The sequence below is a fragment of the Protomyctophum parallelum genome (assembly GCF_964188405.1).
Source record: "Protomyctophum parallelum genome assembly, chromosome: 21".
Lineage (NCBI taxonomy): Eukaryota > Metazoa > Chordata > Actinopteri > Myctophiformes > Myctophidae > Protomyctophum > Protomyctophum parallelum.
In genome coordinates this window covers 2,981,976-3,001,702 of record NC_139713.1, presented here as the reverse complement: position 1 = coordinate 3,001,702, position 19,727 = coordinate 2,981,976, and the positions used below count along the sequence as shown (strand labels likewise).

Sequence of the window (19,727 nt, the reverse complement as noted above, 5' to 3'; positions counted from 1 at the left end):
TATGTCAGTCGCTATTCGATTAAAAAAAAGAAAATCAGACCTACAAGCTCGTATGAGCTTGTAGGTCTGCTATTTTTCAATAGCTAAAGCACGACATGATGCCAACACCAAAATGGGTTCCCGCCCCAAAATGGGTTAACACCCATTCTGAGGGTTTTCTGAAAAAGCGTCATGTTTCTGTATGTCAGCGGTGCTCAACCTTCTTCATGTCAACGACCCCCATCTGAAAATATGTCGTTCCAGGGTTATATAAATATGTATATGAATGTATATAAATATGTCGTTCCAGGGTTATATAAATATGTATATAAATGTATATAAATATGTCGTTCCAGGGTTATATAAATATGTATATAAATATGTCGTTCCAGGGTTATATAAATATGTATATGAATGTATATAAATATGTCGTTCCAGGGTTGTTCCCCCACAAAAGCATGGCATACATCACATATATAAAAAGTAGTTATCATGAATCATGTATAAACTAAGAACGTAACAGTAGAGTATCTATGTCGGCTATACATACTATACTATATTATACAATATAGAATATACATGTGTACTGTAAAGTGCTATGACTACTCACTGTAAATCCCTGGAACATGTGACATGTTTAAACCTAAACACCAGTGTGTAATAATAAAATGCCAAATGTTTATTAATGGTCATAAAATACAGTAGAACACGAGTTCACTCAAACACCTCACGAGAACACCTAGTGTTTGAATTCTAAACACCTATAATATGACTGACTTTGATTGTAAAAACTAAACATGTTTATGTGTTTAAAAAGTGTTACAGGGATTAAACATGTTCTTCTGTTTATAATCTAAACACTTTAAAAAGTGTTACAAATATGTGTTTAAAACAGTTTATAACCTAAACGCTTAGGTTTAGTGTGTAGAATCGAAGAACGACTGACATACTCCAACTGTATATACTTTATGTTTACACAATACTGTACCTTCAACTGTATATACTTTATGTAAATATTTATGTTTCAACATTAAACACAGGAAAGAAAAGTCAAACGAGGCTGTTCTGATATTTTATTTGATTTGATTTAGCTTTTTGAATCTCATCCCTGAGTGACACCAATACATTAGGCCGACAATAAAAACTTAAAACTAATTAAAAAGAAAACACATTTTCACAGAATCTAAACTAAACCTGCTTTAAAAACAAAGGAAATTAAACATTTTCCTAGACGGCTCCAAGTACAGACAGAGCCCTGGAGAACCCCGCTCAGCTGTTAGTATAGAGGTTCAACATGTTCACCAGGTCTCACACACCTCTGCTGTAGCATCATGAATAACACATAACCCTGCAAGCAGAGGTCGTGTGAAGGTCGTCCTCTCGGTGTGAAGGAGACTCATTGTGTTTCCGCGCACATCATAGAAACACAGAACACCTGCTGGCTGATCTACGTAGACCCCCACCCTGTGGCTCCCCCTTGTGGAGGGAACCGGTCCTGACACTTCAGTCTGAATGCTGTTGTGACGGAACAGGTAGCGTTTATTACTATCAGAGTAACATAACATCCATGACTGAGGACTGCGTCCAAAGCCTGATAGAACCCCCGTTCTGCTGACGTCATCCTGACACAGTGCTATACCAACATACCCTCCACTCCATTCCACTTCAAAGTAGAACATGTCAGATAAACATTCTTTACTCAACACATTATACCAATAGGTGAACCTCTTCTGGTGATCTGCATATCCTTGGTCTACAGCTGTCCCAGTCACCCTCCTGTTGTTCTCTGACAGGCGGAGGGTTCTGTTCGCTGTGTTTGGATCCAACGACAGAGGAGAGGAATCTGTTGGAGGAAACACAGGAAAACACACGTGATGAAATGCACTGACACGCGCACGCACGTTTCACCGTCACAACAAACTGTGTGCGTGCGCGCAGCGCGCGTGTGTGTGAGAAGACTGACACCCGCACGCGCACATTTCAGCGTCCCAACAAACTTTGTGCGTGTGCGTGTGCGTGTGTGTGTGTGTGTGTGTGTGTGTGTGTGTGTGTGTGTGTGTGTGTGTGTGTGTGTGTGTGTGTGTGTGTGTGTGTGTGTGTGTGTGTGTGTGTGTGTGAAAGAGAGAGCGAGTGTTTAGTGAGTAGACTGACAAGCGCGCGCACGTTTCCACGTCGGAACAGAACTTGTAAACATGCAGTCTGTTGTCTCAGTGCGACGTGTAGCTATAGCAGCAGTTGTTTATGTCTCTCTCTCTCTCTCTCTCTCTCTCTCTGTGTCTCTCTGTCTCTCTCTCTCTTGTTCTCTCTCTCTCTCTGTCTCTCTGTCTCTCTGTCTCTCTCTCTCTTGTTCTCTCTCTCTCTCTGTCTCTCTGTCTCTCTGTCTCTCTCTCTCTTGTTCTCTCTCTCTCTCTCTCTCTCTCTCTCTCTGTCTCTCTGTCTCTCTGTCTCTCTGTCTCTCTGTCTCTGTCTCTCTGTCTCTCTGTCTCTCTCTCTCTCTCTCTCTCTCTCTCTCTCTCTCTCTCTCTCTCTCTCTGTCTCTCTCTCTCTCTCTCTCTCTCTCTCTCTCTCTCTCTCTCTCTCTCTACGTCATTCTCAGGCGAGCCCTCCCTCTGCTGGTCTGTTAAAGAAAGTGCAATCAATAATGGTTCATTTCTTTTGGGACAAACTGCATTGGGTTTCACAGAGTGTACTCTATCTGTCAAAAGAGGAGGGGGGTCAGGGGCTAATTCACCTCAAAAGCAGAACAGCAGCTTTTAGGTTACAGCACGTACAACGGTACCTCACGGGAAGTGGTTTGGAAACCAATAATGGACATTATTTTAAGGAAAGTAGCAGGGTTGGGGTTAGATGCTTCGTTGTTTTTGGTAGACTGTAAATGTATTAGGTTGTGTGATTTGTCTCCTTTTTATCAGGGGCTTTTTAGAGCCTGGTCGCTTTTTAAATGGAACAGACTGGAGCCCGCATCTTCGTTGTACTGGCTCCTATAGCCTTTAACGCATTCTGACCTGAGATCAGATTCATACGAGGTTTCCACTGGACACACACTGGTCTGATGAACCCATTCTGACCTGAGATCAGATTCTAAAAAAATGTCAGTCGTTCTTTGATTTTTCAAAAAATAGCAGATCTACAAGCTCATATCGCGCCACCGAGTGGCGCGATATGAGCTTGTAGATCTGCTATTTTTCAATAGCTAAAGCATAACATGATGCCAACACCAAAATGGGTGCCCGTTCAGAATGGGTGGTTAACGCACGGGGCCCGACTGGATGTGCAGGATGGAAGCAGACCGGGGCTCACACAGCGTCTGGTGTCAGGATGGAAGCAGACCGGGGCTCACACAGCGTCTGGTGTCAGGATGGAAGCAGACCGGGGCTCACACAGCGTCTGGTGTCAGGATGGAAGCAGACCGGGGCTCACACAGCGTCTGGTGTCAGGATGGAAGCAGACCGGGGCTCACACAGCGTCTGGTGTCAGGATGGAAGCAGACCGGGGCTCACACAGCGTCTGGTGTCAGGATGGAAGCAGACCGGGGCTCACACAGCGTCTGGTGCATAGACTGTAAAAAATATGGACAAAGCGTTCCCCGGGTCTAACATGAACGTAAAATGAAGCCTGTAATAATATGCTAATTCCTGATGTAAGTCGCCATCTTTGGTACCAGCTGGCCATTGGCTGGCTCCGTTTTGTATACCAGCTGGTCATTGGCTGCCCAGACAACGAGGCGGGACTTCCCCCCTTCTTCTCCGTTGGTTTTTATTTTGACTCGAGTGGGAGGGGAATCCCGATCATAGACTGTAATGGTAGCCACGCCCCTCAGAACATACGCGATGGTTTTTTTTCTTTATGGTCATTTTTTTAATTAATGGGACCATAATTTTCCAAAAAGAATATTATGACATTAGAAATGAGACTTTAAACTAGTGACTGGAAGAAGAAAGTATTCATGACCATGTTTATTAAGGTAATACAGTCTAGGTGAAGTTGGGCCAAAATACATGGGCCTCTATGGAGCTATGGGGCTTTTTGGGTCCGGTCCAGCGCCACAACAGGCCATTATATGAACTACCGATTTCAAATGAGGCTTCACGAAATATCTGGCTGACTGCCCCCCTGGTCTGGTGTCAGGATGGAAGCAGACCGGGGCTCACACAGCGTCTGGTGTCAGGATGGAAGCAGACCGGGGCTCACACAGCGTCTGGTGTCAGCTGGGACAGTAAAATTCAAGCACGTTGTGGATGTAGCTGGTCCAGGACTCTACAACACAGAGGCAGCAGCCTCCTTGCTGGGTCTAAAATCAAGGCGGCACACAAGAGACATTCTAAACGAATGGATTAAGAGGCTGAGTAAGGAGGAACTGGATATGCTACCGGACTATTTTAGTGGGGTGGAGCATCCTGATGGAGGGGATCCGTTCCCTGAGTTGGGTCTTGAAGTGGACCAAACTGGTTTGGTGGGGTTTTTTTCGAGACCCCAAAGTGAGACCACTACAGACTTGTACATGCTGAGGGGGAAGGCATTGTACAAACACTGTGTAAAGGCTTTGAACAAAACACAGCTGAGTGGGAAAACAGACACTGTATGGAGAGAGACTTTAAAGATGGACGATGTTCGCAAACCAGTTTGGAGGGTGCTTTATAAGCCACCTCTAAACAAGAGATCAGGGGATCTACAGTGGAGGATTTTGAAGGGGGCGCTGGGCGGTAACAGTTTTGTCTCTAAGATAAATCCCTCAGTGTCCACTAAGTGCCCTTTCTGTGATGAGCCGGAAAACATTTTTCATTGTTTCATGGAATGTTTCAGGTTACAAGCTTTATTTGACACTTTAAAAGTGTTTTTTTTTTCATGTTGTGATGAGGACTGGTGCGAAATGGGTTTTATTCTTGGTGCTGGTTACAGCAAGGACAATGCGAAGAAGTGGCAGGTTTTGAATGTTGTAGTGGGACAGGCTAAACTGTCCATTTACAAAACTAGAAAGAACCAAATGTTGAATGGTTCAGGGGTGGAGCTCTTGCCAATGTTTAAGGCGTTGGTAAAGGCCAGAGTCAGAGTGGACTTTGGGTTTCACTTAAGAATGATCTTGATGTTTTTGTGTTTCAGTGGTGCTTTAATGAGGCGCTGTGTTCTGTTGTGGAGGAACAGTTGGTTTTTAATTATGTTTTGTTATAGGTTTGAGCTATTTTTTAATTGATGTCATGCTTTTAAAACTGTTGTAATGTAATTTAATAGAAAATAAAGGATTAAAAAAAATATATCTCTGTCTCTGTCTCTCTCTCTCTCTCTCTCTCTCTCCCCCCCTCTATATCTATCTCTCACTCTCTCTGTCTCTCTCTCTCTCTCTGTCTCTCTCTCTCTCTCTGTCTCTCTCTCTCTCTCTCTCTGTCTCTCTCTCTCTCTCTCTCTCTCTCTCTCTCTCTCTGTCTCTCTCTCTCTCTCTCTCTCTCTCTCTCTCTCTGTCTCTCTCTCTCTCTCTCTCTCTCTGTCTCTCTCTCTCTCTCTCTCTCTCTCTCTCTCTGTCTCTCTCTGTCTCTCCCTCTCCCTCTCTCTCTCTCTCTCTCTCTCTCTCTGAGTGGGTGTGGATGTGCTGCTGAGTGTCAGAAGCGTTTGGTTTGTTTCCTAAGTTTGTTTCTTTCAAACATTTGTTTTGTTATTTAGTAACAGTTTTCACAGTGGGTTCAGTTTAATGTGGTGTTCCGCTGTGCTGGGCGCATTGTTAATTTGTTTGGTAAACAATGAATATGCTAATACCCGGACTGACAAGGAAACACGGCATTAAGCATTTAAATGATGCTATAAGACACACATTATGTTTCTGTGTAAAAATAAGTAATTAAATAACGTAAAAAGGTTATGTAAATGGATAAATGCTATTCACTGGAGTGTATGGACTTTATAAAGTGGACACTGGACAAAAGACGGCTCCGCGAGGCAATAACTGTTGTGACATATGCACGCGTTCAGGGAGATGTCCTCTAATCCGCTAAGCGGGAGAGGTGTAACATTCTGGTAGAAGGAATTTGAGGACATTTTAAAGGGCAGGTTAATAGTTGTCATGCAGGGCCAAGTATGAACTTTTTACTATGGTATTTATTAATGTGTATGCTCCTAATTTGGGAAATCACTTTTTAAATGAGCTCAACAACATTTTGAATCTGTGTGGGCCTGAAGAATATTGATCAGATTGACCGTAATCATGTTGAGCCTCATGGTCCTTCTAAAACAGCCATGCAGCGGCTGGTGGAAACACACACTTTAACTGATGTTTGGAGAGAAATGCATGACAAGCAAAGACAATGTACATGGTCCAGAGCAGAGACAGGCTTTTTGCTATGGCCAGATTGGACAGATTGTATTGTTTTAAACATCATTTCAGTATTTATAAATAAGTGTACTATACTGCCTGTTGGTTTTTCAGATCACTCAATGGTAGATCTGCATACTGGCACTTTAACCCATTCTGACCGGGCACCCATTTTGGTGTCAGCATCATGTTATGCTTTAGCTATTTAAAAATAGCAGATCTACAAGCTCATATCGCGCCACCGAGTGGCGCGATACGAGCTTGTAGGTCTGCTATTTTTGAAAAATCGAAGAGCGACTGACATTTCTAGAATCTGATCTCGGGTCAGAATGGGTTAATCAGACCAGTGTGTGTCCAGCGGAGTTTTATTTTTCTTTGGAGTGGTTATCAATCTAGAAAGAGAGATTTGATTTCCTTGAAACAATGGTGGGATTGTGGAAAGGTGGAAATCAAGCAGTTTTGTCAACAGTACACTTTCAATGTCTCTCTCTCTCTCTCTCCCTCTCTCTCTCTCTCTGTCTCTCTCTCTCTGTCTCTCTCTCTCTCTCTGTCTCTCCTCTCTCTCTCTCTCTCTCTCTCTCTCTCTCTCTCTCTCTCTCTCTCTCTCTCTCTCTCTCTACTACACTAAAGGCCCCCTAGTGGCCCTCAGAGTTACTTCATTTTATTTCCATTAACTGTGACCGCCATAATTATGTTTTTATTTTCTAATTTTGTTGTTTCTACACTTCTTTATTTTCTTATTTGGTCATTTGGATAAATATATATATATATAATTTGTTGTGTTTTCCGGACGTTGTTACGTCATTTTCCATGAAGCTGTGTGTCAACATGGACTCACGTTTTAAAAAGGCCTCTCTGTCGGTGCTCCCTGGAGCAGGAGCAGCAGGAGGAGGTCTCAGGAGGTCACAGGCAGCAGAGATTCCCTCCTCGTGTCTTGAAAAAACACCACGTGTCACTTCAACGCATTCTGAAATGAAAAAACAAAAATAATCTTTCTTTTTATATGGCTGTATGAGGCCGCTATAGAGGAGTGATATGAGGCCGCTATAGAGGAGTGATATGAGGCTGTATGAGGCCGCTAGAGGAGTGATATGAGGCTGTATGAGGCCGCTATAGAGGAGTGATATGAGGCTGTATGGGGCCGCTATAGAGGAGTGATATGAGGCTGTATGAGGCCGCTATAGAGGAGTGATATGAGGCTGTATGAGGCCGTTAGAGGAGTGATATGAGGCTGTATGAGGCCGCTAGAGGAGCGATATGAGGCCGCTAGAGGAGTGATATGAGGCTGTATGAGGCCGCTAGAGGAGTGATATGAGGCTGTATGAGGCCGCTATAGAGGAGTGATATGAGGCTGTATGAGGCCGCTATAGAGGAGTGATATGAGGCTGTATGAGGCCGCAATAGAGGAGTGATATGAGGCTGTATGAGGCCGCTAGAGGAGTGATATGAGGCTGTATGAGGCCGCTAGAGGAGTGATATGAGGCTGTATGAGGCCGCTAGAGGAGTGATATGAGGCTGTATGAGGCCGCTAGAGGAGTGATATGAGGCTGTATGAGGCCGCTAGAGGAGTGATATGAGGCTGTATGAGGCCGCTATAGAGGAGTGATATGAGGCTGTATGAGGCCACTATAGAGGAGTGATATGAGGCTGTATGAGGCCGCTATAGAGGAGTGATATGAGGCTGTATGAGGCCACTATAGAGGAGTGATATGAGGCTGTATGAGGCCGCTAGAGGAGTGATATGAGGCTGTATGAGGCCGCTATAGAGGAGTGATATGAGGCTGTATGAGGCCGCTAGAGGAGTGATATGAGGCTGTATGAGGCCGCTAGAGGAGTGATATGAGGCTGTATGCGGCCGCTAGAGGAGTGATATGAGGCTGTATGAGGCCGCTATAGAGGAGTGATATGAGGCTGTATGAGGCCGCTATAGAGGAGTGATATGAGGCTGTATGAGGCCGCTATAGAGGAGCGATATGAGGCTGTATGAGGCCGCTAGAGGAGTGATATGAGGCCGCTAGAGGAGTGATATGAGGCTGTATGCGGCTGTATGCGGCCGCTATAGAGGAGCGATATGAGGCTGTATGAGGCCGCTATAGAGGAGTGATATGAGGCTGTATGAGGCCACTAGAGGAGTGATATGAGGCTGTATGAGGCCGCTATAGAGGAGTGATATGAGGCTGTATGAGGCCGCTAGAGGAGTGATATGAGGCTGTATGAGGCCGCTATAGAGGAGTGATATGAGGCTGTATGAGGCCGCTAGAGGAGTGATATGAGGCTGTATGAGGCCGCTATAGAGGAGTGATATGAGGCTGTATGAGGCCGCTAGAGGAGTGATATGAGGCTGTATGAGGCCGCTATAGAGGAGTGATATGAGGCTGTATGCGGCCGCTAGAGGAGTGATATGAGGCTGTATGAGGCCGCTAGAGGAGTGATATGAGGCTGTATGAGGCCGCTAGAGGAGTGATATGAGGCTGTATGCGGCAGCTAGAGGAGTGATATGAGGCTGTATTAGGCCGCTAGAGGAGTGATATGAGGCTGTATGAGGCCGCTATAGAGGAGTGATATGAGGCTGTATGAGGCCGCTATAGAGGAGTGATATGAGGCTGTATGAGGCCGCTATAGAGGGGTGATATGAGGCTGTATGAGGCCGCTAGAGGAGTGATATGAGGCTGTATGAGGCCGCTATAGAGGAGTGATATGAGGCTGTATGAGGCCGCTATAGAGGAGTGATATGAGGCTGTATGAGGCCGCTAGAGGAGCGATATGCGTCTCAGCGGCTGTATGCGGCCGCTAGAGGCGGGATCAACACAAGACTGATGACATATTGAAGCTGTGCCACAGCGCAAATGTAAACACAACCTAACAGGAACTCTAAATGATTATGGAGATATCAGACTTTTGTCCCGTTGCTTCCAGGTTCATCGTTTCTGTTTGAGAGACCAGATGGAGGTAGGAGGAGAACCCAATACTGCCTCCATCTGGCGGAGTCAGGTTAACAACATAATACAGGTGTGTACCAGGTGTGTACCAGGTGTGTACCAGGTGTGTACCAGGTGTGTACCAATCTTCATACATGTAGGTGAAACCGTTGTGGGGCTTTAAGCACAAACATTTGTAGGGGGGGGGGGCACTATTGAGCTATCATGCCACGCCCCTTTTGTGAGACGATTGGAATACGTAATTTTCCACCTCTTGTGATGTGTGTGCAAAAAGCTGTGCAACTTTTAGAGTACCTTTAGCGCCTCAAAAACAAAGACGCTTTTTATTAGTGCAACAAATAATCTTTGGTGATTTCAATAGAGCTTCTCACTGGTGCAGTGACAAAGGTAGATTTACCTCCAAACAAAGGTCTCTTGTTGGGCTCAGAGTCCCAGCATCTCTGCATGAATAAATTTACCTGCAAACGAAGGTCTCTTGTTGGGCTCAGAGTCCCAGCATCTCTGCATGAGCTCCACCAGCTCATCTAATCCAGCTGCTTTCTGGACATCGATTTTACAAAGATCTGGTCTCGCTCCCCTTATGCCAATTTGGAACTCCAACAAGGACCGGTCCAACCCTACATAAAATACAGGAACATTTACATTGTGTGTGTGTGTGTGTGTGTGTGTGTGTGTGTGTGTGTGTGTGTGTGTGTGTGTGTGTGTGTGTGTGTGTGTGTGTGTGTGTGTGTGTGTGTGTGTGTGTGTGTGTGTGTCTGTGTGTGTGTGTGTGTGTGTGTGTGTGTGTGCGTGCGTGTGTGTGTGTGTGTGTGTGTGTGTGTGTGTGTGTGTGTGTCTGTGTGCGTGCGTGCATGCATATAGTTTACCAGCTGGATAGGGACTCTCTCCAGTGAGAATGGTCCAGAGAAGTATGCCGTAGCTAATAAAAAGACGGGAAACATCCAAGCATTAGAAAGAGGTTTTCACACTATAAAAAAAACGTGTGTCACTTCATTGTATTTATGAGTGATGTAGTAGCAACAGAATTCACCTGTAAACATCATAGTGAACATGGTGGTATGTATCTAGATATAGTTAGTCACCTGTAAACATCATGGTGAACATGGTGGTATGTATCTAGATATGGTTAGTCACCTGTAAACATCATGGTGAACATGGTGGTATGTATCTAGATATAGTTAGTCACCTGTAAACATCATAGTGAACATGGTGGTATGTATCTAGATATAGTTAGTCACCTGTAAACATCGTAGGAGCGAACACGGTGGTATGTCGGTTCAAAAGCCTCAGGGGGGGTGTAGAAGAGAGTGCCTCCTTTGTTTGTACGGTTGGTCGACTTGACACTGTTGGTCACCGTAGACAGGCCAAAATCTGCTATCTGTTGACAGAAAGAGGAGGCATTTATGATTTTGTTTAAGCAGGACATGCAGTGACGAGAACTGTTCATTTCGAGAGCAAATTTGGATTTGGTTTTAGCCACTCTTTTGAATACAGTTTAATTTAGTTTTTGTCAGATTTTAGTCACGTGAAATGTTTGTTTTAGTCTAGTTTTAGTCAAATAAATCTAAAGTTGACCTAGCCGACTAAAATGTATTTAAGCGGGCCTTGATGGCGTCGTATGGAACACATTGTGAGCTTGCAGATCTGCTATATTTCAGAGTGCAACACCCGAGTGCAACCAAGCATAAAATAACTTTAGTATTTTAGTTGTACTGGATCTCAGACTCTTCTCCACTAGTCCCTCCCTGACATTTAGTTATACTGGATCTCTTCTCCACTAGTCCCTCCCTAACTTTTAGTTTTACTGGATCTCTTCTCCACTAGTCCCTCCCTGACATTTAGTTATACTGGATCTCTTCTCCACTAGTCCCTCCCTGACATTTAGTTTTACTGGATCTCTTCTCCACTAGTCCCTCCCTGACATTTAGTTTTACTGGATCTCTTCTCCACTAGTCCCTCCCTAACATTTAGTTTTACTGGATCTCTTCTCCACTAGTCCCTCCCTGACATTTAGTTTTACTGGATCTGTTCTCCACTAGTCCCTCCCTGACATTTAGTTTTACTGGATCTCTTCTCCACTAGTCCCTCCCTAACATTTAGTTATACTGGATCTCTTCTCCACTAGTCCCTCCCTGACATTTAGTTCTACTGGATCTCTTCTCCACTAGTCCCTCCCTGACATTTAGTTCTACTGTATGTATAATTATTGTATATTGTGTACCTTGGCATTGAAGTCGGCATCCAGCAGGATATTGGCTGGTTTCAGGTCCATGTGCACAAGGTTCTTCTTACAGTGGAGGAAGTCCATGGCTAGCGCCACCTGGTTGGCTAGACGGAACGCCAGGGGCCAGGGTGGAGGTTTAGACTCGGTCTGTAGAAAGGTTAAGAATAGTTTTGGATTTAGTGTTAGCTTTAGTTCTTTATTATTACCCACCCCCCCCCCCCCCCAGCAGCAGGATTCATAACGGTCAGAGTAAGTAGGCCTGTCGTGTACTAGGGCAGTGGTCCCCCCCAGCAGCAGGATTCATAACGGTCAGAGTAAGTAGGCCTGTCGTGTACTATAGGGCAGTGGTCCCCCCCAGCAGCAGGATTCATAACGGTCAGAGTAAGTAGGCCTGTCGTGTACTATAGGGCAGTGGTCCCCCCCAGCAGCAGGATTCATAACGGTCAGAGTAAGTAGGCCTGTCGTGTACTATAGGGCAGTGGTTCCCAAACTTGTCTGGCCATGCACCCCCTGTTACCTCCTGACCTATAGCTGACGCACCCCCACATGGAAATAAAAATTGCATAAGCTATATAGAGACATATATTTCCTATTATGCACATAATATGAACCTGAATATGGCATATATATGCAGCATAGGCTATATGTTAGTTAGTTAGTTTAATTTATTGTCCACGTGTGGAAATTCGTCTTCGGTCTCAAAAGTAAAAAACCAACGGTTACAACAACAGCAACAACACTTAACACAATTATTTTCTCATGGCAAAAAAGTGCAGGACAACAAACAGTGGCAAATACATTGAAACACAAACAAATCTAGCGAGACATGGTATCATTTAGTGCCTTAATGGCATTTGGTATGAAGGAATTAAAAAAAAATGTTACAATTAGCTCAAATTAGGTACAAAGTACCGTCTACCAGAGGGAAGTAGTTGGAACTCCCTGCAGAGTGGATGAGAGGAGGTGGTTTTCTAACTCCCTGCAGAGTGGATGAGAGGAGGTGGTTTTCTAACTCCCTGCAGAGTGGATGAGAGGAGGTGGTTTTCTAACTCCCTGCAGAGTGGATGAGAGGGGGTGGTTTTCTAACTCCCTGCAGAGTGGATGAGAGGAGGTGGTTTTCTAACTCCCTGCAGAGTGGATGAGAGGAGGTGGTTTTCTAACTCCCTGCAGAGTGGATGAGAGGAGGTGGTTTTCTAACTCCCTGCAGAGTGGATGAGAGGAGGTGGTTTTCTAACTCCCTGCAGAGTGGATGAGAGGAGGTTGTTTTCTAACTCCCTGCAGAGTGGATGAGAGGAGGTGGTTTTCTAACTCCCTGCAGAGTGGATGAGAGGAGGTGGTTTTCTAACTCCCTGCAGAGTGGATGAGAGGAGGTTGTTTGCTATCTTGATAGCTTTTTTACGAAGTACCTCCTTGTAGATACAGCCTAATTGTTGCTGTCTCTTCACAATTATTTTTGAGGCTAGGTTTACTATTCGCTGCAGCTTGCTTCTTCCTTTTACATTCAGATTGCCAAACCACATTGCCATGTTAAGTCAGGATTCCCTCTATCAGGTTTTTATAGACTGTTTCCATAATATGTTTGCTCACTCTAAAGGAGTTGACACTTTCAGTTAGTTAACGTCTTTGTTCTTTTATTCTAGTTGTGATTTAGTTCAGTTGACGAAGATGCGTTTTCAGTTTTAGTTGTGGTTATTTAGTTAGTTTCAGTTGAATTATAAAGACCTTGGTGAGCAGAAAGGACTCCAGGCAGCCTCCCTCCATCAGCTCCATCACTATACCCTGCATCACTTTCTTGCCCATCATGGGGGGCCGGCCGCGGTACATCCCATAGACCCTGGGAACAAACAGCTCTGCGTCTTCCATGTGTCTTGCCTCTTGACACAAGGCAGCAAACAACTTACCAGAGCTGCAGTACAGGGTCAGTTTAGGAGGGGAAAGACAGCAGTTAGAACCCAAAATGTTATAATAATATATAATGTTATAATTATGTAAAACTGACTAAGATCATGAAAAAAAGAATACTGTGAATGAAGATAATTATCAATAGATACATTATTTGGCTTTTTTGATCATCTTCAATTCGTCATCATACCTGTCATCTGTCATAAGCAGCTTAATGGCCACTTTGCCCAGGAGCTTGTGTGTGGCCTTAAGGACCAACCCAAAGCCCCCTGCGCCCATGAATTCCCAGTCCTCCAGACTGTCGTCGCCAATTGGCCCTTTGCCACTCTCTGCCATCTCTCACAGAAATCTAGAGGGAGACAAAGTACAGGAAAATCATTCTATCATTCAAATACAGTATATTTATAGCACTTTATAGCAGACTAAGGCCCTCATTTATCAATTGAGTGTAAAATCTGCCACATATTCAAGTGTAGGTTTCGTAGTACACCCACGTCGCCACGGCATTTATAAAGTGATCGCAAACAGCTGATCCTTCCTTAATTTCGTTCCAACGTTAATAAATGTGACGGCTGAAATATATCTGGCACGCCCTATGAAATCAAGCCTCGCCCTCGTTTTTGCGACATGCAATACTGCAATACGACCAAACAACGCATGGTAACCTATAGTTACACAATGGAAAAAGCAAATCAAAAGGTTTCCCCTTGCTGCCCGCCTCACCCCCCCCCCCCTCTCATATACACACACACACATGCGCACGCACGCACACGCAACTTGCAAGCCCAACTGGTGTGTTATTGTATCTTAAATATATAAAGAACGATCACCTGCATGAATTAAAGAAAGGCCTACCCTGTCTGTTTCTCCTCTCGCCTCGCTTGCCTTTCTGGTTAGTAAACCACAGCATGCAAGCCGCCTTTGTTTTAAATGGTCCCCCAAACCGTCCACACTTCACACCTAACGGCCGGGGATGCGCCCCCAACCCAGCCATTCAGAAACACCGCCATTCAGAAAGGGTTAACCCCGTCAAGCTCTCCGCCCCTTCACCCTACCCTAAAATGTTTGGATATCATTTCATAAATAACAACCTAACAACAACCTAACAACAATCAATCAATCAATCACTCACTCCGCAGCATCCCAGCAACCCCTCTCACGTTCCCTCTCTCTCTCTCCCTCCCTCCGTAAGTCCATATCTCTCTCTCTCTCTCTCTCTCTCTCTCTCTCTCTCTCTCTCTCTCTCTCTCCCTCCCTCCGTAAGTCCATATATATATATATATATATATATATATATCTCTCTCTCTCTCTCTCTCTCTCTCTCTCTCTCTCTCTCTCTCTCTCTCTCTCTCTCTCTCTCTAATAATAATAATATAGTGCGGACATTGGCCTTGGTCTTTTTTCCATGTTCTCTTGCTTGGGGGATCGATAGCATTCAATATCCTCCAATATCCTGCATAGGCCTGGACATGGGGTGTAGAATGGGAAAGAAAGCTCCACCTGGCCGGAGCGCACAGTCCCGCAACGTATACTCACTCACTCACTCAGGTTTTTATTCATAACGAGTCATACTCATAACCTACTGTTACTGTAAGCTACTGCCATATGTCTCCAAACTAGCTGCCTGCATTGTTCAGAGCACACAGACACAAATAAAATAAAAACCACATTCGCAGACGCTATTAATGGTTAGGTGAAATAGACAGGCTATACTAGGCATGCAGACAAACTGCCATTGTTCAGAGCACACAGACACATCCAAAAAGTCTAACACAAATAAAATAAAAATACAACCACATTCGTAACAGCGCAAGTCCAGTCAAATAGACCACGTTCCCTGTCCTCTTGTACACATGCAGATCAGGCATTCAGGCATTCAAATGCAAACTTGTTTTCACCTGCCAGGTATGGCTACTGTATATGCTTAACAAACTATCCTTACACCTGGGAAAAACTGAATCCATCCTCTTCGGATCAAATAGTAAACTCAGCAAGGCAGATGGCTTCTTGGTTAGAGTGGGTGACAATATTATCACACGAAAAGATCAAATTACCTACCTAGGTTCCATCCTGGAGGCCAATCTTTCCGGTGATAAAATGGCCACCAACGTAATCAAAAAAGTCAATCAAAGAACAAGATTCCTTTACAGGATCTCCTCACTGGTCAGCAGAAACACCTTGAAGACCTTAACAGGAGCCCTCGTACAAGGTTTCTTTGACTATGCATCCACCTCTTGGTACCACAGCACCTCAAAGGCCCTTAAAACAAGGCTCCAGACCTCCCAAAACAAACTGGTCAGGCTCCTACTTGGCCTCACTCCCCGAACCCACCTCACCCCTGCCCACTTTGACAGGCTGGGATGGCTTAGGGTCGACGACAGAGTACAGCATCTTGCAATGGGTCTGGTCCACAAGATTCGATACACCACCAAGATACCCATGTACCTGTCTAAATACTTCCTTAATGTAAACGAAGTCCACACCCACAACACCAGAGGGAGTGCAACAAACCATGTACAACCCAGATTCGGCACAAACAAGGGACTAAATTCTTTTCGCTCCTATGCCACCAAAATGTGGAACGCCCTACCAACAGTCATTAAGACATGTGAATCCCTTGACTCCTTCAAAACCGCTCTCAAAGGGCACCTACGGATGGCTGCAATTCGAAACTGGCCTCTGTAAAATCTGAATCCCCCCCACCCCCCCCCCCATTTTCCCTCACTGTATATTGTATCTTTTCCCTTTTTTGCTTCCCATATGATGAATTCCTGTTCTGTACTTTAGCTACATAGAAATGTCTATTTGTATTTCTCTAAATGTCTGTATGTCTTTAAATGTTTTGATGAATTGAACAATGTGGACCCTGTTGTAAACAAGTGTAATGCTTAATTGGGTCGTCCACTCACAGTTGACAGTCTTTGTATTGAGTTTGTGCTTAAAATGTACTGTAAATTCTACAAACTGTTAATAAATATTTCAATCAATCAAAAATAGGCTACTATAGTTCACAATGAAAAGGAGTAGGCCTATAGCCTATATCAGATGACTCAGTGCAATCAGATGGCATTTAAACATGCTCTTCTGGTTATAATCTAAACACATGTGACACGTTTAAAAAGTGTTACAAATAAGTGTTTAGAACCTGCTGTGCGTAAATACTGCACTGTTATTAATAACAGCGTAAATAAATGATTAATGCCATTGGTAGCACAATGCAGATCCTCAAAGAAAATGCGTCTTGCTAATGGATACATTTGGATTGGATATTTCACAATATGATAACGGAAGCAATATGAGGGGGTTTCGCCGTCCACCGAGGAACAAGATGCGTGCATAGTATAGTATCAATATTGCAATGAAGAAATAAGTCCAGTAATCAAAGACAGACATACAGACAGGTGCACTGTTTACTTTGAAGTGAAAAAACAGAGTGAAAATGAGGGTAAAAGTGCGTTCTCATTATTCTCCAACGGTGAGGAAATTATGGACAAAAAAAGATTACTTGACGTCCATTATACAGTATCTCAAAAGTGACGGCCTGCAAAATAAAATGTGTCATCGACGGGAGGAAACACTACCGGTAATTTCTCTTTTTTTAACGAAAATGTGAGCCCAGGTTTCGGGTGTGGACAGACAGACAGACAGACAGACAGGTGGGCGCGTTAAAATTGACAATGTCAATTTGACATACCAATAAAGCATTAAATTCGCCTAGGCCAATGAGTTTGAGGCAATCGTAATTTATTGGAATTTTGGAATTGGAATTTATTGGAATTGTTAATCAAGTTTACGTCTATAAAAGAGCGCGGCCCACCAGTGATAATTCTCTTTTACAAAACATCATGGCATACATACAGGTGGCCAACAGTCGCGGAGGGAAAACCCTGGTAATCGAACCATTTCGTTACCTCAGAAAAAAACCCACCCCAGCCAAAATATATTGGCGTTGCGCCCACCCTGGGCCTTTACAGGGAGCAGAGAGACCCGCCGCCAGCTCCGCCGCTACCCCGCGATAGGTGATTTCCTCCGCTACATGGAGGAGACCTACGTAGGGGAGCGGGCACTGTTCAAACCTCCAATCTGGTGTGTTCATCGCCGTCACTCGGACAACGCGGTGGAGGGTAAGAACGTATTTATTTACTTTAATATTATTATTATTATTACCCTAATTATAAATTGCTCATTCTAAAGCTGTTGTAGTTGCTTCAATATCTCCATGTGCCGCATGTGTCCTGCATGTATCCTAATAGTTCTATGATTATTACAGGTTTCCATCACAGATGGAATGTCCGAGTAGGCAGGCGCCACCCGTCCCTCTGGGTAAGACGGACAGAGGCTGGTGGAGACGGTGTGCGCTCACCTTGAACGCGGGGATCGACCACCACTCCAGCGACCGAAGTGGCGCCGGTTGGAGGAGAGGTTTGAGAGTTTATTCATATAGAAAAAATAAATAATAAAAGGCTGTAGGCATGGGGTCCAAGGAGCATGGAGGCTTTGGCCTGAGCTCAGTTTGGTCATTTGAGGAGCATTCACAGGGGAGCAGGGGGGAGCGGGGGGGGGGGGTGGCGATGTGAAGCTGAAATACAGTGGACTAGAGTCGGCTTGTTATTATAGAACTTATTGTGCACAACAAAAATGTGTTTACCGGCTACCAACATTAATGTTACTATATTCATGTATTATGAACTATAATGGTTTTCTCAGGCTTCAGAGGCTCAGGCGCCAGTACCGCCGAGGACAAAGAACTCTGGACCAGTAGAATGCAGTCCAGCACTGCATCCACAACTTTGTGTAGTCTGCCTGTCTGCCTGTCTGTCTGTCTGTCTGTCTGTCTGTCTGTCTGTCTGTCTGTCTGTCTGTCTGTCTGTCTGTCTGTCTGTCTGTCTGTCTGTCTGTCTGTCTGTCTGTCTGTCTGTCTGTCTGTCTGTCTGTCTGTCTGTCTGTCTGCCTGTCTGCCTGCCTGCCTGCCTGCCTGTCTGTCTGTCTGTCTGTCTGTCTGTATTTTTTCCTAAGTTATAATAAAAATAAAAACATGTTATGCAGAAAGTTTGAACGTTTTTTTTTAACGATGTGTAACTGCTGATGTCATAACATGCAAGGAACAGTAAACGGACTTATTTCTTCATTGCAATATTGAAACTACTACTTTACAAAACTGTTCCACCACTGTGCAAATCTACTACTTTACAAAACTGTTCCACCACTGTGCAAATCGTTCTGAAGGTATATATAGGCCATGGGTTACATTTGGATATGTGTCCTCCCTTTGAATGGGCACTAATGTTGACACTGAGAGTATAGGCTACTTTTCTACTGAATTTAAGAGCTGAATATTGTGTATATAGCTGTAGCATATATTAATAATTTAAGAGCTGAATATGGTGTATATAGCTGTAGCATAGCGCCGCAAAGAAGAAGAGCTGAATATGGTGTATATAGCTGTAGCAAAGCGCCGCAAAGAAGCGCACAAGACTCTGGTTTGGCTGCATACGATGACGTTTAAAGCACCTTCTTCTGCACGCCTCTTGTTCCTCGGTGGACGGCGAAGCCTATATCAGATGACTCAGTGCAATCATATGGCATTTAAACATGCTCTTCTGTTTATAATCTAAACACTGTGACACGTTTAAAAAGTGTTACAAATAAGTGTTTAGAACCTGCTGTGCGTAAATACTGCACTGTTATTAATAACAGCGTAAATAAATGATTAATGCCATTGGTAGCACAATGCAGATCCTCAAAGAAAATGCGTCTTGCTAATGGATACATTTGGATTGGATATTTCACAATATGATAACGGAAGCAATATGAGGGGGTTTCGCCGTCCACCGAGGAACAAGAGGCGTGCATAGTATAGTATCAATATTGCAATGAAGAAATAAGTCCAGTAATCAAAGACAGACATACAGACAGGTGCACTGTTTACTTTGAAGTGAAAAAACAGAGTGAAAATGAGGGTAAAAGTGCGTTCTCATTATTCTCCAACGGTGAGGAAATTATGGACAAAAAAAGATTACTTGACGTCCATTATACAGTATCTCAAAAGTGACGGCCTGCAAAATAAAATGTGTCATCGACGGGAGGAAACACTACCGGTAATTTCTCTTTTTTTAACGAAAATGTGAGCCCAGGTTTCGGGTGTGGACAGACAGACAGACAGACAGACAGGTGGGCGCGTTAAAATTGACAATGTCAATTTGACATACCAATAAAGCATTAAATTCGCCTAGGCCAATGAGTTTGAGGCAATCGTAATTTATTGGAATTTTGGAATTGGAATTTATTGGAATTGTTAATCAAGTTTACGTCTATAAAAGAGCGCGGCCCACCAGTGATAATTCTCTTTTACAAAACATCATGGCATACATACAGGTGGCCA

The 19,727-nt window shown here is 44.1% G+C and overlaps 1 protein-coding gene across 1 annotated transcript; it reads right to left on the bottom strand.

Moving 5' to 3' along the window:
- Positions 1 to 1,074: 1,074 nt before the first annotated feature.
- On the bottom strand, positions 1,075 to 13,681 carry LOC310878582 (receptor-interacting serine/threonine-protein kinase 3-like; the record flags this gene model as incomplete). The annotated part of the gene is made up of 7 exons (XM_083792931.1): positions 1,075 to 1,822; positions 7,119 to 7,247; positions 10,086 to 10,138; positions 10,458 to 10,597; positions 11,441 to 11,590; positions 13,166 to 13,349; positions 13,536 to 13,681. The coding sequence occupies 7 exons, from the start codon at positions 13,679 to 13,681 to the stop codon at positions 1,278 to 1,280; spliced, it is 1,347 nt and encodes a 448-aa protein (XP_083649057.1). The 3' UTR covers positions 1,075 to 1,277.
- Positions 13,682 to 19,727: the final 6,046 nt, after the last annotated feature.